General features: G+C 38.2%; 1 protein-coding gene across 2 annotated transcripts in view; it reads right to left on the bottom strand.

Annotated features, from left to right (window-relative positions):
• FMR1NB (FMR1 neighbor) overlaps window positions 1-24,032 on the bottom strand; it is a 45,443-nt gene that overhangs the window by 7,599 nt on the left and 13,812 nt on the right. For both annotated transcript variants that reach the window (XM_008273460.5, XM_089324181.1), the window contains exons 2-4: window positions 14,193-14,306; window positions 9,678-9,818; window positions 5,145-5,241 (exon numbers count right to left, since the gene is read on the bottom strand). In XM_008273460.5, the coding sequence (XP_008271682.1) occupies window positions 5,145-5,241; window positions 9,678-9,818; window positions 14,193-14,306 (352 nt within the window). The remainder of the gene's footprint in view (window positions 1-5,144; window positions 5,242-9,677; window positions 9,819-14,192; window positions 14,307-24,032) is intronic.

Below are 24,032 nucleotides of genomic sequence, written 5' to 3'. Positions count from 1 at the left end.
TACTTTGATTTTATAAGAAAATCAATACTCAAAGAAGTTAAGCTCACTCATGAAATTGATGGCAGAAGCAGAATTAGAACACAGGTCTTTTCAAATGTTCTTTCTACTATATATTTCTAGTCTTTGATAAATTAGTGCAATGATTTTGGAAACAACCACAATTGGGAGAACAAAGAAAAACAGACTAAGAAGGATCAGAATGGAAAAAGGAACAATGAAATCCAAGGGAGAAAAATTTCAAAAAGGGAACAGGCAATAATGTACGATGTGACAAAAATGTCAAATTGGATGAAAATTGAGAAAAGGCCACTGCATTCTTTAACGAAGTTATTAGTTACTTGGCAACAGACTGTTCTTTTTAATAGTACCTACTGTTCTAAAATTCTCTAAAATGTTGCCCCTGGAGTCCTTGCAATGGCAACACCTCAGACATATAATCCACATTTAATTAGGTTCTCTTATTATTTCAGTAACTAAATTACTTTGAACAGTGTCCAAGAAGAACTGACTTTATACGAATTTCACATCTCTAGTGACTCATATTAGAACAGAGTGCCAGTTTGCTCACATTCTCATCTGACATATTTTATCAAAGTTCTTAGAGCCTAGTCATATTTTTTTTACATTTTATAGATTTCATTTCTTTCCTCTGAATTCATATGTACATAATCCTAAGAACTTCAAACTTTCCAGCAGTTGGCTAATTACCACATAAAGCTTTTCAAAATAACATTACTAGGTATATTATGTAGTATAACAAAACATACAAACATGGAGATTTGAAAATGTAAATGTCTATTTTTTAAATTCAATGGGTGATGATTTTTAGGCAATTTTGACATATTTATTCTCAATTCTTTACCTCCCATTCTAAGAAAATAAGTAGCATTACAGCTATCAGCATAATGAAAACCACATTATAATACAGAGAATCACACAGCAGGATTTGTCTAAATGTAGAAATTTTCAGCAACAGCCATCTGGCAAGTAGCAACACTGGAAGTGTATGGGGGATGTGCTTTTTACATCATCAGTGTATGAGACAATCTACAATCTTTTAAAAACATGGCTTTTATTAGTCAAAAGAAAACAGTTATGCCATTTACAGACCGAGTTCTGAATTTTTTCTTAATTCAAAGCTACCAAAGTCAATCTGATAGGAAGAAAACTATGAAAATGCACTTCACTTAAATTTAACAAGCATGATATTAAAATGTTTGAATTTCCCACCTTACCAAAGATATGTGCACACTCAAGTATAAAATTACTATATAATACACAAATATTTAACTGGCATATGTACACAGATTTAAATCTAAAAACAGATAAATATTAGAAACTGTATTTGGCACTTGAGACTACTGTCCTTTATACTTTATTACTGTAATGGAAACAATTCTGCCAGCTTCTTCTCCCCTCTCCTCAAGCCCCCCCCACTTCCTTTTGTCCCCATCCATTTAATCTTTTCCTTCCTTCTCCTCTAAGAAAGTCTTAAGCCTACCAGTGACACTTAAACCTAATGAAGCTTCTGATCCCTATTAATGAGGATAAAAATAGATCTTACATAACCTTGAGGATGCAATGAATTTCAAAACACATCTTATATGCTAATTTAACAATTCTATTAGTAGCAAATTCTTAGAAAGCTTTTCACTTATGCTTTCTTCTCTCCTTTGTTTATGTGCAACCAGTTTAAGCAGGCTCCAGCTTTCTGTGTACCTGGTTCATATGACATCTGAACTTGAGCAGAAGTAAACCAGAAATTCAGTTACAGACTATGGCAAGCCAGCTCTGCTTATAAATCACAAGCACTTAAGAGGTCTATAGTGAGGAAATCCTCACCTGGGTATAATGAATTCTTTGAGAAGGCCCCTTACCCATCTAGTTCAAAGCTTGTCCTCAGGTCCCCAAAATCCATCTCAAATGGCACTCCTGTGTGGAGTCTCTCCCACTCTCCCACTCTCCCAGTCAACCCTGATCTTCACCACTTCAGAACATTTGGTATTACCTTATCTGTATCCCATCTTGTTTTGTTCTTTAAATTTATTATGTATGAGATTTGCTTTAAGGTGGATTTAAACTACTTAAAAGTGGGCCCATGTCTTAAGGTTCTATATCCTCCATGATACCTAGCACAAGCAAACACAAATTTAATATGGTCAGCTGTGGAAAACATGAGTTAGACATCAGAAGAATGAAGTGCATCTGGCTCTGGAGAGAGATTATCTCCTTCACCTAAATTGCTTTGCTTTCTACACCCTGCTCAGAGTATCTCTTATTTTTCTCCTTCCAACACTTGCCAATTGTTAGCTCCTTGTGCGATCTAAAAATAAAAGCCACTGTCCACATTGCAGGAACCAAGGAAAGTCAAAATATTGTCCATTTTTGCTTCAACTGAAGGCAAAAAGAGGGAAGCTACAAACATCTTTCCCTAAAGGAATGCTCACATATTTAATGTATAAGACAGGACTCAGCAGGAAGAGTAGCTTAAGGGTATCTTCCAATGCTAAAAAAACAAAAGCATTCTTCCAATAGAGGCCCAAATCATTACTGTAGATTTGCACTTGGCTTTTAGCTCCTTTGATTTAGACAAGCAACTATGCTTGACTGCTTTATTTTCCTTCTTCTTAAGCTACCACATGATGATTTTAGTTGCTGCATCTATTTTCCTGGAACGAGATTATTTTTCCCCCTCTAATATTTTATCTACCCCTTTATTCTTTGAAATGGAGAAAAGGAAGTGAGTTAATGTGATAGGTATAAGGAGCTATCTTACCCCCAAAAGGGGTGTTGCAGCCTTTGTCTTCCATTTAGCTCCTTGTTCAGTAGCAGGGGTGGGATTTCCATTGCTACAAAATTATTCCCCTTGCCTCTAAAATCAGCTCACTAGTAAAAGCTAACAGAGACCCATATATGAACTACCATTTTTCTTGAAAGCTCAGAATTATGCTGAAACTGCCACCTGCTCCAGGGTTATGACAGGCAGCTCTGGATGACAGGACATACTGCTCTTACACAAAATAGTAAAATATACAAAACATAATAAACCAAAATATATGATGGTCAATATGTGTACTTATATTGTTTAAATTTCTCAAATAGTTTGTATTATGGAGAAAAAGTATATTCTTATCAGGTGATAATTCTTTGGACTTCATTTTAGAGAAAAAATCCAATGGGCCTGAACATCTCCACAAAACCCCTTGGCAGAGGCATAACACAAGGGCCATAAAATCAAATTATACCAAGCTTATTATCCTAGAAATTCTTTAAATTGCATGGCATAATCCTAGCCACCAATTTGTAGCAAATATTTCATTTTTATTCATGGGGTTGCTGAATATGGAACCATGCTTTGAAGGGAAGAAGGAAGGATAAAAGAAATTTTACTGCTTCCTATCATCTGGCCGGAAGAGAGACAGATCAAAAAACAAAGATTACCCACTCACATAGGAAACTAAATGAAGTATGAGAAAAGAATTGACTGTCATAAGCAAGCTGGAATAGCTGAAATGATCTGACCCGACGGTGGATTTCAAATGGTCTGTTAAAGTGGTATAAGCAAAGATCTGATGATCTTTATGGAAAGTAAGGTAAATATGTGATCTAAATCTTTAGTGAAATCAAAACCTTTTTCTGACAGTTCATATACTATTTTCCCAATAACTGGAACAAAAATGTTTAATGTTCAACAGGCACATTTTCTTTGGCAGACAATTTAAAGAGATATTTACTCACAGGGTTGTAGTAGTGTAAATCCTGCACTGTACAACACAGAGTGTTGAGGACTTCCTTAATATTTGTGCTCCAAGCCCTTCATTCTAGTTCTGGCCTTGCTCTATACCTCTACATTCATTTTGTCCCAATAAATGTGGAGCTATTAAAGAGAAAAATACATCATGCAGGGCATTTGGCTTAGCCATAAAGAAGACTTTGTCCCACATCAGAGTCCCTGAGTTTGATACTCAGCTCCAGCACCTGACTCCAGCTTCCTGCTAATGTAGATACTGGGAGGAAATGGTGATGGCTTAAGTAATTGTGTTCTTATCACATATGTGGGAGACCTGAATTAAGTATACAGCTTCCAGCTTTGGCCAGGCTCAGGACCAACCCTGGCACCTGCAAGCATTTGGGCATTTGGGGAGTGCAACAGCTAATAATCTAACTTTGCTCTCTCTCTCTCTTTCTCACTCTCTCTCCCTCTCCCCCCCCCCTTTCTTTGCTCTCGCTCTTGCTCTCACTCTCTAAATTAAGTACATAACTTTTAATTGTTAAAAAAAAAAACCTGGGGGCCAGCGCTGTGGTGCAGTGGGTTAAACCACTGTCTACAGCACTAGCATCTCCTATGGGCATTGGTTCAAGTCCCAGCTTCTCCACCTCTGATACAGCTCCCTACTAATTTGCCTGGGAAAGCAGCAGAAGATGGCCCAAGTGTTTAAGACTCCTGTACCCATGTGGGAGACCCAGATGAAGCTCCTGGCCTGGCCCAGCCCCAGCTAATGGGGTCATTTTAGGGGGGTGAACCAGCAGACAGAAGATCTCTCTCTCTAACTCTGTTTTCCAAATAAATAGTTGGGGGTAGAGAGGAGGAGGGAGGGAGGGAGAGAGGGAAAATCATTATATTCTTACAATTGTATCTACAAATCACATTGAATCTGTTAAAAAACTAATTAAAAATTAAAATTTTTAAAATTAATAAAAAGCAAACATGGAAGCATCATACTAGTGTCCGCTGAGATTTTATATAAGATTATAAGAAGAAAATTGGTACAAACTGGCTTGAAGATAAATGAAGGATTTAAGATCCAGTGGTAGATGACCACTAAAAACCAATGGAAGGTGAATCAGTGGAGGCTAACACTTCCAAGAATCCTGATTTGCACTCAATAGCCACTCCCATTCCACACATTCTCAGCTTGCTGATTTATTTTCCCATCTAATTGGAGTTTTATTTTATGAAGAAATGTCTGAACACTATACAAAAGGACATCTTGAATCTGGAAAAGTATAATAACTTCCTTTTTAAAAAATATACATTAACCCAAACACAATCCTTGGGTTTCACGAAGGATATGAACAAATGTGCCAACACAAATATCCACATATACTCAGCAATCAGCAAATAAAAGTTTATGTTTGCCTACCTCCTCCGGCAAAGAGAGCAGCAATAAATGGGCAGAAATCCCAGGGTGATCATGGTGATCACACCAACCCCAAACATCCGCAGCATCTGTGTAGGCTCTGTTGGTTTAATTATATCCTGTTACTTTTATGAGTTAAGCAAGAAAAGCAAGTCTGAGCTGTTCTACACTTTATAAAAAAAAAAAAAAAACTACCAGTCAATAATGTAAAATGAGGATGCATTCCTATATGACAAGTAAATATCCCTGCTATTCTATAAGTACCAGGAGTTTATGAAATGTTCCTGAAATACAAACAAGGGCTACATTTTGAATATATGCTCCTCCCTCAATAGAAGTGTTAACAAAATGATGCTACTGTCTTTGTTAACAGATTATTACAGGAGCCTGCATTGTGGCACAGTGGGTTAAGCTGCCACCTGCAATGTTAGCACTTCATATGAGCTATGGTTTGGGTCCTGGCTGCTCCACTTCTAATTCAGCTTCCTGCTAACACACCTAGGAAAGCAGCAGAAGATAGCCCAAGTGCCTGGGCTCCTGCAACACAGGTCGGAGACCCAGATAGAGTTCCAGGCTTCTGGCTTCAGTCTAGTACAGCCCAGGCTGTTGAAGTCACTTGGGGGGTGAACCAGCAGATGGAAAATCTGTCTATCTGTCTCTCTTTCTCTCTCTCCCTCTTTTTCTGTAACTCTGCCTTTCAAATAAATAAATAAATATTTTTTAAAAAACCCATATTATTACAATACATAGTATATATTTCTTCCTAAGGTCGTAAGTGTGCTTTTTCCTCCACTACGTTATACATTCTAAAGTACTCAAGAAACAAATTAATCTATGAAAAGTTAACTCGGTAAATAAATGGCTTAAGTGGGGGCTGGTGCTATGTCATAGCGGGTAAAGCCGCCGCCTGCAGTGTCGGCATCCCATGTGGGCACCGGTTCAAGTCCCAGCTGCTCCACTTCTGATCCAGCTCTCTGCTATGGCCTGGGAAAGCAGTAGAAGATGGCCCAAGTCCTTGGGCCCCTGCACCCACGTGGGAGACCCAGAAGAAGCTCCTGCCTCCTGGCTTCAGATCCGCATAGCTCCAGCCGTTGTGTCCAATTGGGGAGTGAACCAGTGGATGGAAGACCTCTCTCTCTCTCTCTCTCTGCCTCTCCTTCTCTCTCTGTGTAACTCTTTCAAGTAAAATAAATAAATCTTAAAAAAAAAAAGAAATGGCTTCAGTGAATTTTTCCCTGTCTTTGAAGTTCAGTCTGTAAGTGTATTGTTACCACAAAAGAAAATACTTGGGTTTGCATTACTTGAATACTTGAAAACTAACATTGACAAGATACTTATGTAATGAATCAGGTTTCTATTTCTGGATAAAATTAGAAATGAAATAAAGATTTGAGCTACTTAAAGGATGAAAATAATGACAGTGCTTATAAGCACTGTGAACCCTTTTGTGTTTGAGGCATCCAAAATTCCAGTGTTCACTAGATTTTTCTCTTAAAATTCTGTTCTTCTTTTCTGTGCTTCATGCACTTAGTGTCATTTTTTGGTTAATATTTTACCCACTAATGGTATTTGAGTCATTTCATCATTTCAATAAGGTGTCTATAAAATTTTAAAAAATTACATAGTGTATTTGAACGAGTTAGTGAAGAGTAAGAAAAAAAAACTAGCTTATTGAGACTGTAGATGTTCCATTAGTTAAATTTCAAAATTTTTAATAAAGGAACTTTCAGAGATAGGTTGAGACCCCACGATATTCATTAAACTAGCTCCTGTGATGTGGAAAGGAATCCCAGAAGCAATGGAGGACATGTGAGGGCATTTACTTGCCATGGTTGTGGTTGTGGTGTGTTCGTACTTAAATATAGGTAGTGACACACTGAAATTTTTGTTTCCCAATAATCTGGAGTACTGTCCTGCATTTATCTGTGCTAAAATAACTATAAAGTAATGGAATCTACAAAGAAGAAACTTTATGATTGCACTGTATTTGGAAGCCTTTGTACAGCTTAGGTAAAATTTCCATGACACAAAGTATTTGGACTTTAAAGTTTACTATTATAAGGAAGAACACATGGCATTATTCCATGTGCTAAAATAATAGCTTGTTTATTGAATTTCAGAAGAAAAAAATATGAAATGAGTAATTATCACTGCATTAGCTGTAATGTTAAATTGGCAAGTTGTAGCATAAAACTTAAATCTGTGTTTCTCAAATGTGAACCACAGTAGTCTAATGATGCTTTGTATATACTGTAAGGGCTACAAATAGTCTCAGCACTGAACATGTATTGATACCACTCAAATGAACGCAACCTTTGATATAGGTATTTTGATATGCCTCAGAAAGTATTGAGTGTCTGCAAATTTGTTAATCTGTTTGATAATGAAGATACTTCCTGTTCTTTTGTTGTTGTTTCCTGTTTAATTTTGAATTTTTACATTTTTACTACTGTTAATTTAAATACAATTTGTTCAATGATTAAAATGGGGCTGTCAGTGAAGAAACATAAAAACAGCCTCATTCACATAACTGCTTAAGTAAAAACTACATTTTGTGTTCTATGTTCATATACTTTATTTTTTTGACAGACGGAGTGGACAGTGAGAGAGAGAGACAGAGAGAAAGGTCTTCCTTTTGCCGTTGGTTCACCCTCCAAAACTGCGGCCGGCGCACTGCGGCCGGAACACCGTGCCGATCTGAAGCCAGGAGCCAGGTGCTTCTCCTGGTCTCCCATGGGGTGCAGGGCCCAAGGACTTGGGCCATCCTCCACTGCCTTCCCGGGCCACAGCAGAGAGCTGGACTGGAAGAGGGGCAACTGGGATAGAATCCGGCGCCCCGACCTGGACTAGAACCTGGGGTGCCGTCACCGCAAGGCAGAGGATTAGCCTAGTGAGCCGCGGCACCGGCCCCTATGTTCATATACTTTTAATGATCTGTATTTCTGTTTAAATATAAGTGATGATGTTTAGGCTTTGTTTCTGCATAATGAGCCTTTTTACCATTGATTAAATGAAGGAATATATCTTTTTGAAGAGATTTATATTCTGTAAATAAAAATTGGTGGAAACAATAAAAAAGTTAATAAAAATAGTTCCAGAAACAATGAATAAAACCATCAGTATTGCAAAAAAAAAGAAAGAAAAAAGAAAGAAATGGCTTCTTAAACGTTTACTTTCAAATTACAAAACATTAAACAAGGAATCAAGAATTTGCAGGTAAATAAGCATATTTTAGTCTTATATTCATTGGGAAATGTATTCTAATATGATTAGAGAATTGCAAATCATTGTTCAATTTTTCCCTCTACAAGAACCAAATGTCTCAGGGCCTGCGCTCCAGCATAGCCAGTAAAGCTGCCACTTGCAGTGTCGGCATCCCATATGAGCACCGGTTCAAGTCCCGGTTGCTCCACTTCCCATCCAGCTCTCTGCTATGGCCTGGAAAAGCAGTGGAAGATGGCCCAAGTCCTTGGGCCCCTGCACCCTCAGGGAAGATCCAGAAGAAGCTCCTGGCTCCTGGCTTCAGATCAGCGCAGCTCCGGCCATTATGGCCAACTGAGGAGTGAACCAGCGGATGGAAGACTCCTTCTCTCTGCCTCTCCATCTCTCTCTGTGTAACTCTGACTTTCTAGTAAAATAAATAATCTTTTAAAAAAAGAAACAAATGTCTCTTCACAAATAATAAAAAGGGCAAAGTGATTAATGAATTATAAATATTATATGACAGTATTAAAACTGTAATACAACATTCATGATCAGGTTTTAGTTTCCATTATTAATACTAGATGTTTAACAAAGAGCTATAAATTGAAAAAGGACTATATTAACCAAAGATATTATTTTGCATGCATCCTTTTTGTAGTATTTGTTAGTGTTTCATAAATCAAATCTGTTCATCCTAGAGCCAACTGATAATGCATCCCCACTAACCAAAAAAAACAGATGGTTTAGTCCCCAAAACTTTGTAAAAAAAATCACTAAGAGAAAAATCAGTCTATTTGTATTATATCATACCTTTTATATTCAATCATATTACTACACAGTTTTCTGTACCCATTGAACCTAAGTATAAAAATGGAAAGTTCACCCTGTGCCTTTAGCTCTTCAATCGGCAGGTTCACATGTCAGATAAAACTATGATCAAATAAATGTGTTATGCTTTTCTCTTGTTAACCTGTTCTCTTATATAGGCACATGGACCATGACCTGTTATGATGGGCAAGAAAGAGATCACCTCCTTTTCTGTCTCTGTGGTATCCCAGCCATTGAGTGTTAAACCTCAATGGGACAAAAGACAGCGACTAAAGCAAAGGAAGAAAACTAGTTTTTCAACTGTCATAGTCACTCCCTATAGCCTAAGCAGAAACTGCTCATGAATCTTGACCACTTCAGAATTTTCTAAGGACAGCATTGCTCTAGGGCTGGGGATGCCCTTTAAGTGGGAAGCTGGAAGACACAAATGTGATCTTACTCCATTGTGATGTTTTTCTCAATTTTTAAAATAGAAATAAAACAAATGGAAGAGAATGTACTTACTGTCTCTTAATGGGGCAAAGCATCTTAACTTAGTTGTCTTGGATGATGAGAAGCAGCACTTATATCTCAAACATTCACTCTCTCCAAGATCTTTCTTCCCATTACAAGGCTTTACCACTTGCTTCTCCTTCACAGTGCATGCTTTTAAAAACAGAAATTCAGGAAAGAGAATTAACACATCTAAGAAATACTTTCCCTATTAAACAATTACTGCAAAGCAAAACTTTAGAAAAGAACATTTAAGCTGGTACATTAAAAGAAAAAAATAAGTCATACATCGACATAGTGCTGAATGAAGAAAAATAAGGGTTAAATTAACAACACATCATTATTTAATATCACCTTTTCAATTTTAGGTGAACTGCAAAAATATGTCATTAATAGATAACTGGTGAGGTAGTTTTAAAAATCATGAAGTAGTAGTGATACAAATATAACACAGGAGGAATTAAACAACAGACCTAATTCCCTTAAAACTCACACCTTGTTAAAATGATGCCACAGATATCCTCTCACTTAATTTTACTAAGATACAGAAATGGGGGCCAGAGCTGTGGCATAAAAGGGTAAGCCCCCACCTACAGTGTCACAGTCCCATATGGGCACCATTTCAAGTCCCAGCTGCTCCACTTCTGATCTAGCTCCCTGCTAATGTGACTGGGAAAGCAGCAGAAGATGACCCAAGTGCTTGAACCCCTGCACCCATGTTGGAGACCTGGAGAAAGCTCCTGGCTCCTGCCTTTGGCCTGGCTCAGCCCCCACTGCTGCAGCCATTTGGGGAATGAATCAGTAGATGGAAGATTCTCTCTCTCTCTCTCTCATTCTCTCTCTATCTCTCTGCTTTTCAAATAAATAAATAAATAAATAAATAAGAGAAATTCATTGATGAGAATGAATGCAAATAAAATTCACATAGTTTACTGCTAGAGAGTAAAGTAAGTGATACTATTGGTATTAACCCACTTTTTGTGAACACTTAACATATGGCACCACGACATTTTAAAATTCTTTAAAATTCTTTTAAATTTTAAAATTATTCCTTTAGGCTTCAAGTTCTGACTCTAATTTGAATAGGCAATGATTTATGGAATGAACACTAAAAATTATGCAATCGCAATAAATGTGGACATATCTGAATCTAAAACACTTGTAAGCTCAAATATCTATTTTAAAAACATCCTTCTTTATATAAGAAACAGGAGACAACCCCCACAATATGTCTTAAGGCCATAAAAGAGTCAGTCCAATTTCCTATATTGTTAACAACTAGAGACTTTTTTAAAAAGGTTTTATTTTTATTGATTTGAAAGGCAGATGTAGTGAGAGGGAGAGACAAAGAGAGAAGCAGAGAGGTTTCTATCTGCTTCCTCAGTCCCTAGATAGCTGCAATAGTCAGGACTGGGCTAGGCCAAAGCCAGGAGCCTAGAACTTCATCCAAGTTTCCCCCATTGGTGGCAGGGGCCCAAACAGTTTTCTAGGTCATTAGCAGGAGCTGGGTCAGAAATGGAGCAGCATAAACTTCAACCAGCACTCATGTGTGATACCAGTACTGCAGGCAGTGGCTTAACTCACTGTGCCACAACGCCAGCCCCTTAAGACTTTAAAACTAAAACTGATTTAAAATTTTTAACTGTCTTTAAAATATTTCTTTCTTTATTTACGAGGAAAAATGATAGAGACTGAGAGAGAGAGAGAGAGAGAGAGAATCTTCTATCCACTGGCTCACTCCTCAAATGGCTGTAACAGCTGAGAAGCCAGGAACTTCATCCAGGTCTCCCACGTGGGTGGCAGGGACTCAAATATATGAGCCACCATCTGCTACTCTCCAGGCACATTAGCAGGGAGTTGGATCAAAAGAGGAGTATCTAGGACCTAAATCAGCACTCTAATATGGGATATCGCTGTCTCAAGAGGCAGCTTAGCCTGCTGTGCCACAATGCCCATGCCCATGACTGATTATTTATAATCATTCTAAAGTACTTCAATATCAGCAAAGAACAATATAATTCTCTTAAGAAAATTCTAAATTCTTAGTATATTTATTATATTCCTTTTCATTAAAGATCGACAATTCCTGAAGTTAGGGTAAAAATAATAATCGTTACAATGCATTAGGAACCTATTTGGGCCAGACACTTTGCTTTACACACATTACTACTAATCTTTGCAACAAACTCCCAGACTGAGTTTTACAAACTCCATTTTAAAAATAAGTAATTAAAGGAATCAACGTAACTTGTGCAAGATCACAATTTAACGCATTACCAGTTGTCCTGGATATTCATTTCCCAAGCATTTTAGACATGTGAGAGTTTATCCTACTTTACTATTAAATACTGTAAACAATTTGTTCTTCATTTCTTCCTGGCCTAGAGAGACTCTCCTCCTACATAGTGGACTGTATGTGGAACACATACAATTACAGGTATCACATACCCAGAAAAGGGTGACAATAATCAGGAGCTAATCAGAGAATGGATGGATTTCCCACATGCTGAGTTTCTTACCATTGGCATTATTCAAACATCACTTTCCTGGAATGTAATAAAGAGGGTTTAAATCATAAGAGACTAGGGGTTGGCACTGTGGCACAGCGGGTTAAGCCATCTTTACAACCAACATCCCATACTGGCACCTATTCAAGTCCCAGCTGCTCCGTTTCCAATCCAGCTCCTTGCTAATATGCCTAGAGAAGCAGCAGAGGATGGCCCAAGTGCTTGGGCCCCTGTACCCATATGGGAGACCTGGATGAAGCTCCTGGCTCCTGGCTTAGGCCGGGCTATTGCGGCCATCTGGGGAGTGAACCAGCAGATGGAAGCACTTGCTTTCTCTCTCTCTCTCTCTCTCTCTCTTTCCCTCTCTCTGTGTAACTCTGATTTCCAAATAAATAAATCTTTTAAAAAATCATAAGAGACTAGATGGCATAATCTTTAAGTTCCCTTATAATGCCAAGCTTCTAATATTTTATATTTAAATTGCAGCTGATAGACTTTATGCTAAATATTAAAACTAATGTTCAGAATCACATTATTAAGAATTTTGAAATTACTTGTAATTTCAAAGAACAAAAGGGCAGAACAATTTTTATCAAGTTTAAGTATAGCTTTTTGTCCAAAGGGAGAAGGATCAACTAACTGCTCAACTGTCCCTGCTCATCTGTCTCAAGGCTATCATTTTATTCTGCAAGAGATGAATGCTTTATAAACATCAATCTAATGAAAAATCAGTAGACACTTTCGTTGGTAATGCTTAAGTGGTAAGAGTATTTGTTTTCAATTATACAGGAGAGAAAATAAATGTCAAAATATTTCACATTTTATAAACCTATAGCTATTCTTTTCAAAGAAGACAGTATGTATATTTTATAAATATTTAATTATGATTTTCAAAGATTTGAACCCAGTTAGGTCAGTTATTTCTATTAAAATGAAACAATTTGATTTTGGGGGGCAAAATTATTATTTCATACAATTGATTTTGACTTCACTTACTGTGCCAGGTTGGAGAAATATTTGAGAAATTCAGATATCTTATTTAGGTTATTTTAAAAGGTGGTTTCAGTATTTGTATAATGTAGTTATTATAGATAACTACATGACAGTTTACATCTGCTATTTTCATAAGCTTTTAAAGCATAAATCATTATTTGTTGTTGATCATGATTCAACTTTGGCATGCCCTAAACAACTGTCTTAGTATATGCAACATAACACCCTCTCAGACTTCTTTATGTTTCACTCATTTTGACCATGGCAGTATTTTTTGTTATTTTAGGAGCTCATTTAATTTGCTCCTCTCATTGGCAGTAGCTATCATAGTGTCTATTTTGTACTTAATAAGAAACATAAAGACATTTATATAAAATCATAGAATTCAGTGGTAGAGACTGGAATCAAACAATGGATAAAATTCTGTGCTTATATGCATATATCAAATTCTGTTACTATAAGTTAGTCATTATTTTAATGAAAGGTTTATTTTATAATTCACATATATCAATTTATATGAAGCTTCTCCTTGAAAGGGCATCACATGCTGTACAAAATAAAAAAAATAAAATGTGTTTATTTGTGGTTAATAATTCTCAAGGGTCATCATATGCTTGATAAACACATTATATACAGAATCACAAAACGATGATATGACTCGAAACCAGGCCTTTTTATCATTAAAACAGATGGGAGAACATCTGCTATATTCTGTAACATCAGAGCCACATAGTATCCTACCTAATGCTACAAAAGACTAGGATTTCATAACACTGGGTCAATGACTAATCTTAGGCAATGCCACTAAGATAAATTGGGAAAGGTTTAGACATTTGTAAAGGAAAAGTATTTTTTTAAAGAGTAACAGATCTTTACAGAATGCATTATAAATTTTGCAAACTCAGTTCTATCCCACTCCAATCCTCTACACTATAGTGCTTCCTAAACATTTAACTACTGTTTTCAAAACAAGGACAGTGGTTGGGTGGGGTGGGGTGGGAGCAGTGGTGATCGAACAAGAACTTACTTGTTGGAAAGAAAAATTGCGACAGAGATTCCCACATGGATTCTCCTTCCAGAGATTGTTCATCAGCATGGTCATCGTTCCGCAGGACATTTGCAGATTCAGAATTTGAGGTTCCTTAAAAAGAAGTTAAATGATCAGACCTAACATATAAAGTATCCATCACTTTCAAAAACCTTTTAATGGTAATTGCCTTCGCTTAAATTAATTAGACTGGGGGCCGGTGCCGTGGCTCACTTGGTTAATCCTCAACCTGTGGCACCCACATCCCATATGGGCGCCGGGTTCTAGTCTCAGTTGCTCCTCTTCCAGTCCAGCTCTCTGCTGTGGCCCAGGAGGGCAGTGAAGGATGGCTCAAGTGCTTGGGCCCCTGCACCCACGTGGGAGACCAGGAGGAAGCACCTGGCTCCTGGCTTCAGATCGACGCAGCGCCGGCCTTAGTGGCCATTTGGGGAGTGAACCAACGGAAGGAAGACCTTTCTCTCTGTCTCTCTCTGTCTATAACTCTATCTGTCAAATAAATAAAAAAAAATTATCTGTTACTCTAACAGGTAACAGATATTATATTTAAATAACAGCTTAGACATTATTAACAACCAGAATGTGACTCTGCTATGAAACTGAAAATATATTACATTTCTAAATGCTTAAGCTATACTCTGACACATGCCATTATTATTTTGTTAACTGGTTTATAGTATATGAACTTGCCTGACAAAAGCATTGTTTTTTAGAGGCTTAATTAACTGACAAATTGGAAATGGTATAGATCACAACTAAATCAGATACTATTACAGAACCTCTTTGGCAAATACGTTGGCTTCATTGTATACTGATCTTTATACAATGTAAAACCTTCCTTATCCTTCTTTCTCATTACTTCAAAGAATCTATTTTAGTCTTATTTGCACAATTTCCCTCCTGTATTAAAGAAAGGATAGCACAATTTGTACTATTGGATTGTTCCCAACAATCCAATAATGTCACAGTAGTCCATTATATGACTCAATTATAACTGAGTTAACCATTTCCCCTCAGGAAGACATTCAGGTTCTTTACAATTTATTGATATTATAAAGAATGTTGAAATGATTATCATTGGGTTATCATTGGTTTGAAATGATTATCACTGGAGCCATATATTTGCAGATATTCACAAAAATTCTTTAAGATGAATGTATAAGGAATGCTTATTAACCATATCCAAAAAAAAAATCCTTCAAGCAAGGTTAACACAAAGTACACTTCTGCCAGTAGTAAAGGCAAGTGCCAGTTTTCTTTCACTCTTGCCTTTATTTTCATAATTTGCCAATTTGACAACCAAGATAAAACAAAATTTCTTTTACCTTAATTTGTACCTATAGTCATTAATAAGCATTTATCGTCCATTCATTTGTTACATAGCAGAGAACTTAAACTGTTAATCTGCTACATGTTGTAAATATTTTTCAAGATAGTCAGTTACCTGTACATTTTTATTTATTAATATAAGAGGCAGAGACAGAGAGAGAGCACACTCCTCATCTACTGGTTTACTCCCCAAATACCAGCAATGGGCTAGGACTGGGTTGTAGCCGTGGTCCAGAGCCCTGAACACCATACAGGTCTTGCAAATGAGTGGAATGAATCCAATTACTTGAGCCATCATTGCTGTGTTTGGGGAGGTTCATAAGTTTTTTTTTTTTTCAATGGAATCAAATCTATCTATCTCTTAAAATTTTTGCCTTTCAGGTCATATTTAGAAAGACATTTGAACTTCAATACTTCTAAAAGTTTTGCAGCTTCCCTTTTTAAATTAAGATATTTAATTCACCTGAAATATATTTTTAGACTATGTTGTGAAGTAGGGATACATTTTTTCCAGCCCTTCTAACATCATTTATTAAATTCACCCCTTTCTTTTTTTTTTTTAAGATTTATTTATTTACTTAAAGCCGGCGCCGTGGCTCACTAAGCTAATCCTCCGCCTGCAGTGCCGGCACCCCGGGTTCTAGTTCCAGTCGGGGCGCCGGATTCTGTCCCGGTTGCCCCTCTTCCAGGCCAGCTCTCTGCTGTGGCCAGGGAGTGCAGTGGAGGACGGACCCAAGTGCTTGGGCCCTGCACCCCATGGGAGACCAAGATAAGTACCTGGCTCCTGCCATCGCATCAGTGCGGTGTGCCAGCAGCAGCGCGCCGGCCGCGGCGGCCATTGGAGGGTGAACCAATGGCAAAGGAAGACCTTTCTCTCTCTGTCTCTCTCTCTCACTGTCCACTCTGGATGTCAAAAAAAAAAAACACATAATTTTGCATTTAGAATTTTTTCACTTTATTAATATAACTAAGTGCCTTGTATTAGGGCTTGTATTGTTCCCTGCCTCTTCCAAAAATATTGGAATTTTAATCCCAGTACCTGAAACTATGACCCTATTTGGAGACAGCATCTTCATGAAGGTGATAAGGTTAAAAAAAAGTTCATCTAGAGGGGGCTATAATCCAGTATGACTGCTGTCCTTACATAAAGAGGAAATCTGAGCCGGCTCCACCACTCACTTGGCTAATCCTCCGCCTGCGGCAGCAGCACCCAGGTTCTAGTCCCAGTTGGGGCGCCAGATTCTGTCCCGGTTGCCCCTCTTCCAGTCTAGCTCTCTGCTGTGGCCCGGGAAGGCAGTGGAGGATGGCCCAAGTGCTTGGGCCCTGCACCCGCATGGGAAACCAGGAGGAAGCACCTGGCTCCTGGCTTCAGATCAGCACAGCGCGCCGGCCGTAGTGGCCATTTGAGGGGGGGTGAATCAACAGAAGGAAGACTTTTCTCTCTGTTTCTCTCTCTCTCACTGTCTAACTCTGCAGATCCAAAAAAAAAAAAAAAGGAAAGGAAGTCTGGACACAGACACAGATGCTCACAGAGGTAATATCTATAGAATAGACTCAGGGATAAGATAAACATCTATAACCCAAAGAAAGAGGCCTTCTCTCAACAACTCTTAGTAGGAACCAACTCTGTTAACACATTGATTTTGACTTTTAACCACCAGACAATAAAATTCTGTTTTAAACAATCCAGTTTATGACATTTGTTATAACATCAAACTAATATCCACCAGTAGGTAAAATAATTTGGCCATGACCTTGGAGAATTAACAGTGAAAGTATGTAGTTCTGGAACTAAAAATCTCTTCTTGTTCATAGACAGAGACTTCTGTGTTCTCTTAGATGTAATGCCACCAAGAGGTTGAGTGATTTGAGGTAATTCTGGGATGCCTCCAGTTTGAATTGTCATTAGGATTCCCAGACCACATGGCTTTTCAGGCTATATTTATGCATGTAGACATGTAGACTAGTATCTCTCTCTCTCTCTCCCTCTCTCTCTCTCTCTCTCTGTCTTTAGAGATGCACATAGACTAGTAGCATATAGGATGAGGAGACAAGGAGTTTGGGAACTTGGAGTTCATTCTCAGCTACTTCACCAATTATCTGTAGTTTGTTGAGTCGATCCTTATTTTTCATCATTTTCAAGGCAGACAAAAATAAGAAATAAAAATAGGCTAATAGCAATAGAATGCAACAACACATCAGAAAGATCATCCACCCAGACCAAGTGGGATTTATCCCTGGTATGCAGGGATGGTTTAATGTGCGCAAGACAATCAATGTGATACACCACATTAGCAGACTGCAGAAGAAAAACCATATGATTATCTCAATAGATGCCGAGAAAGCATTTGATAAAATACAACACCCGTTCATGATGAAAACTCTAAGCAAACTGTGTATGGAAGGAACATTCCTCAATACAATCAAAGCAATCTATGAAAAACCCACAGCCAACATCCTATTGAATGGGGAAAAGTTGGAAGCATTTCCACTGAGATCTGGGACCAGACAGGGATGTCCACTCTCACCACTGCTATTCAATATAGTTCTGGAGGTTCTAGCCAGAGCTATTAGGCAAGACAAAGAAATTAAAGGGATACAAATTGGGAAGGAAGAACTCAAACTATCCCTCTTTGCAGATGACATGATTCTTTATTTAGGGGACCCAAAGAACTCTACTAAGAGACTATTGGAACTCATAGAAGAGTTTGGCAAAGTAGCAGGGTATAAAATCAATGCACAAAAATCAACAGCCTTTGTATACGCAGGCAATGCCATGGCTGAGGAAGAACTTCTAAGATCAATCCCATTCACAATAGCTACAAAAACAATCAAATACCTTGGAACAAACTTAACCAAGGACGTTAAAGATCTCTACGATGAAAATTACAAAACCTTAAAGAAAGAAATAGAAGAGGATACCAAGAAATGGAAAAATCTTCCATGCTCATGGATTGGAAGAATCAATATCATCAAAATGTCCATTCTCCCAAAAGCAATTTATAGATTCAATGCAATACCAATCAAGATACCGAAGACCTTCTTCTCAGATCTGGAAAAAATGGTGCTGAAATTCATATGGAGGCACAAGAGACCTCAAATAGCTAAAGCAATCTTGTACAACAAAAGCAAAGCCAGAGGCATCACAATACCAGATTTCAAGACATACTACAGGGCAGTTGTAATCAAAACAGCATGGTACTGGTACAGAAACAGATGGATAGACCAATGGAACAGAATTGAAACACCAGAAATCAATCCAAACATCTACAGCCAACTCATATTTGATCAAGGATCTAAAACTAATTCCTGGAGCAAGGACAGTCTATTCAATAAATGGTGCTGGGAAAATTGGATTTCCATGTGCAGAATCATGAAGCAAGACCCCTACTTACACCTTACACAAAAATCCACTCAACATGGATTAAAGACCTAAATCTACGACCTGACACCATCAAGTTACTAGAGAACATTGGAGAAACCCTTCAAGATATTGGCACAGGCAAAGAATTCTGGAAAAGACCCGGGAGGCACAGGCAGTCAAAGCCAAAATCAACTATTGGGATTGCATCAAATTGAGAAGTTTCTGTACTGCAAAAGAAACAGTCAGGAGAGTGAAGAGACAACCGACAGAATGGGAAAAAATATTTGCAAACTATGCAACAGATAAAGGGTTAATAACCAGAATCTACAAAGAGATCAAGAAACTCCACAAAAACAAAACCAACAACCCACTTAAGAGATGGGCCAAGGACCTCAATAGACATTTTTCAAAAGAGGAAATCCAAATGGCCAACAGACACATGAAAAAATGTTCAAGGTCATTAGCAATCAGGGAAATGCAAATCAAAACCACAATGAGGTTTCACCTCACCCCGGTTAGAATGGCTCACATGCAGAAATCTACCAACAACAGATGCTGGAGAGGATGTGGGGAAAAAGGGACACTAACCCACTGTTGGTGGGAATGCAAACTGGTCAAGCCACTATGGAAGTCAGTCTGGAGATTCCTCAGAAACCTGAAGATAACCCTACCGTTCGACCCAGCCATCCCACTCCTTGGAATTTACCCAAAGGAATTTAAATTGGCAAACAAAAAAGCAGTCTGCACCCTAATGTTTATTGCAGCTCAATTCACAATAGCTAAGACCTGGAACCAACCTAAATGCCCATCAACAGTAGACTGGATAAAGAAATTATGGGATATGTACTCTTTAGAATACTATACCGCAGTAAGAAACAACGAAATCCAGTCATTTGCAACAAAATGGAGGAATCTGGAACACATCATGCTGAGTGAAGTAAGCCAGTCCCAAAGGGACAAATACCATATGTTCTCCCTGATCGGTGACAACTGACTGAACACCAAAAAGGAAACCTGTTGAAGTGAAATGGACACTATGGGAAACGGTGACTTGATCAGCATAGCCCAGACTGTTAATGAACAACTTAATACATTATCCCTCTTAGAATTTTTTTTGTCTGTTCTACTTAATATGAATGGTTTAATTCTGTAATTAATACACAGTTATTCGTAAGTGTTGAAAATTAACTGAAATGTGATCCCTGTTAAACATAAGAGTGGGAATAAGAGAGGGAAGAGATGTATAATTTGGGACATGCTCAAGCTGACTTGCCCCAAATGGTAGAGTTAGAAACATACCAGGGGACTCCAATTCAATCCCATCAAGGTGGCATGTACCAATGCCATCTCACTACTCCAAGTGATCAATTTCAGTTCACAATTGATCATAATGAAAGGACTAAGAGTCAAAGGAAGCACATAAACAAGTCTAGTACCTCCTAATACTAACCAATAGAATAAATAAAGGGGAGAGTGATCCAACATGGGAAGTGAGATACTCAGCAGACTCATAGAATGGAAGATGTCCTAAATAGCACTCTGGCCTCAGAATCAGCCCTAAAGGCTTTCGGATCTGGCTGAAAAGCCCATGAGAGTATTTCAGGCATGGAAAGCCAAGACACTCTGGCAAAAGATCTCTGTGAGTGAGATCCCAGTGGAAAGAACAGGTCTTCAAAGAAGGAGGTACCTTTCTCTGAAGGGAGGAGAGAACCTCCACTTTGACTATGACCTTGTCTAAACAAGATAAGAATCGGAGAACTCAGAGGGCTTCCATAGCCTTGGGAACTCATGACTGGAGCATAGGGAGATTACTGATGCCATAGACAGGAGTGTCAATTGGTAAAGTCAACAACAGGAGTCACTGTGCACTTACTCCTCATGTAGGATCTCTGTCCTTAATGTGCTGTGCATTGAGATTTAATGCTATAACGAGTACTCAAACAATATATTTCACTTTGTGTTTCTATGGGGGTGCAAACTGTTGAAATCTTTACTTAATGCATACTAAACTGATCCTCTGTAAAAAAAAAAAAAAAAGAAAAGAAAAAAAAGAAAAGAAAAGAAATTATCAACTCCCAACTTGACTCTCACTGGGATTAAACATGACAATAGGTCTGATCTGATTTCATCATCATTTAAAAAAAATCATCTATTATTTTTCACTTTATGTTTCTGTGTGGGAGCAAACTGTTGAAATCCTTACTTAATGTATACTAAGCTGATCTTCTGTATATTAAGATAATCGAAAATGAATCTTGATGTGAATGGAAGGGGAGAGGGAGTGGGAAAGGGGAGGGTTGTGGGTGGGAGGGATGGTATGGGGGGGGAAGCCATTGTAATCCATAAATCGTACTTTGGAAATTTATATTCATTAAATAAAAGTTAAAAAAAAATAGGCTAATAGGTAATATTTTCAAATGTCTTTAGTTATGGGGATGAAACCCAGCAATTATTTTCTGTGTATACTACAATTTATTTATCTGTTATCTTCAGGGAGATAATGAAACACTGCACCTAGATGATCTAGAGACAGCCTGCCATGTACCTGATTAAGCTCCAAGCTTGCTCTTGCTTTTACCCTGAGAGCACATGGTACAGCTGGAGAAGCCCTAAACTAGGAGTTGTTCTGATTCTGTCACCAGCTTGCTTTGTGCTTTCATGAGTCACTTTATCTCTTTAGACTTTAGGTAACTTGTCTCAAAATGAGAAAATTTCATTAGGTAGGTATTTCTCCTGCCCCAGTCATTTGCATTATTCCTTCATAACATTTGATTATTTGAATGTTATTCATTTTTCTCTGTAAACTACCTCACTTTTACATAAATATTATTTAGTTAAAGTGGAAACTGTAGCTTAAATATAAATACAAAACTAGCCATATTTGCTATTAAGAGAATTACAGGATTTATAAAAAAAATAAATATCCCAATCCCACAACAGCTGGGGAACTCCAGGCCAAATCACACAATTCCATCTGCATCTCCTACATGAATAGCAAGGACCCAAATACTTAAGCCATCACTTCATGTCTTCCCAGAATGTGCATTACCAGGAAGCTGGATCAGAAGCAGAGGAGGGGCTGGAGCTGTGGCATAGCAGGTGAGACCACTACCTGCAGTGCTGGCATCCCATACGGGCACTGGTTCATGTCCCGGCTGCTCCACTTCTGATCCAGCTCTCTGCTATGGCCTGGGAAAGCAGTAGAAGATGACCCAAGTCCTTAGGCCCCTGCACCCGTGTAGGAGACCTGGAGGAGGCTCCTGGCTCCTAACTCTTGGCTTTGGATCGGCACAGCTCCGGCCGTTGCGGCCAATTGTGGAGCATACCAATGGATGGAAGGCCTCTTTCTCTCTCTGCTTCTCCTTCTCTCTCTGTGTAACTCTGACTTTCAAATAAATAATTAAAAATCTTAAAAAAAAAAAAAAAAAGAAGCAGAGGAGCCAGGACTTGGACCAGGCACTTTAATGTGTGATGCAGGCATCTCAAATGGTGACTTAACCACTGTGCCAGATGCCCATTCCTCATTCCGCCCTCCCTCCACAAATCCTGAACTATTCTTATTATGTTTATTCCCAGGTATCACACATATTTTGCTATGTGAATATGATCTATCTTCCCATGTTTTCTAGCTGATTACTAAGGGATCTACTTATCTTTGTTCATGTATTTTCTGACCTTGACTATTGGTTATCACACTGTTCTTCAGTTTCATTCCAGATGAAGAATCATATTATAGATGGTTTAATAGATGGTTTTGTCTCCTCTCTTTCCAGTATTCACAACTAATTTTTCTCTTCTTTCTTTGCATTACCTAGAACTCTTAAAACTATATTAAGTAACAGCTATGATAATGAATGCTCTTGAGTCTTTCCTAATTTTAATGGGAATGTACTAGTATTTTATTATGAAGTTTGACATTAGCTGCTGATTTAAAATAGATATTTCTTATTAAATTAAAGACATTCTTACAGTCATGGCTTACTACAAAATATTGAATATGAATATATTTTCCGATGTTAAAATATTCTGGTATTTCTGAAGTAAAGCCCACAAGTTATAAAGGTCTAGGTAGGATTTGTGAATACATATTCCTAAGTAAAATTTTTCTGTAGTTTTCTTTTGTGTGCTCTGTAAGTAGTTTTTGGCATGATAGTTATATCTACTTCATAAAATAATCTAGGAAGGCTTTTATACTGTTTCCCATAATTACACAGTTTAAACATCACAGAAACTATTTGATAAATTAAAGGTTTGAGAGCATTCATCCATATAGTCTGAGTCTATTTTTGGAGGGAGGTAATCTCTTAATTTTCTACTTCTTCATGACACAAGAAGAGCGCTATAGTTGGAAGACTTTTATAGTTGGACTTTTGCACTGTATTGCCCTTTGTTTGCTCTGTGTGCACCTTCCCCAACTGACTGTTGTTGCTACTTGACTTAGCCCACCATATGAAGTGTTGCCTGGCAGCAGTATCCTGCAGCCTGAGTCTCCACTTTAGGTCCTATTTAGAAAGTGGTGTGTTCTCTGGAGTTGCTCCAGGATAGACTGGCCCCTCAACTTAGGGTCCTAAACTTCAGAATACTCTAGCCTCCAGCCGCTGCTGGAAAAGCTTGACCTTAGCCTGAGGTGAAGCACAGATGGCTCTGACTCCCCTTTCACACCTGGCTTTCGTTTTTTTAAGATTTATTTTATTTATTTGAAATACAGAGTCACAGAGAGAGGTAGAGACAGACAGAGAGAGGGGCCTTCCATCCAGTGGTTCACTCCACAAATGGCTGCAACAGCTGGAGCTGGGCCAATCCTTAACCAGGAGCCAGGAGTTTCTTCCGAGTCTCCCATGCGGGTGCTGGGGCCCAAAGACTTGAATCATCCTCTGCTGCTTTCCCAGGCACATTAGCAGGGAGCTGTATTGGAAGTGGAGCAGCTGGGGCTTGAACAGGTACCCATAAGGGATGCCAGCGCTGTAGGTCAGGACTTTAAATTGCTGTGCCACAGCACCAGCCCCTGACTTTCATTCTATATTTCAAAAAACCACCCAAGTTTCCTGCATACAGATGGCATATGGCACCTTCTAGGTTTACACGTTTTTAATCATTATCAAACTTTTGGCCATTTCAATCTGAAATCA

This window comes from Oryctolagus cuniculus, chromosome X (assembly GCF_051225735.1).
Source record: "Oryctolagus cuniculus isolate XC-2025 breed Fujian yellow rabbit chromosome X, ASM5122573v1, whole genome shotgun sequence".
Lineage (NCBI taxonomy): Eukaryota > Metazoa > Chordata > Mammalia > Lagomorpha > Leporidae > Oryctolagus > Oryctolagus cuniculus.
The sequence above is the reverse complement of the archived record's forward strand: the minus strand, read 5'-3'. Positions and strand labels throughout refer to the sequence as shown.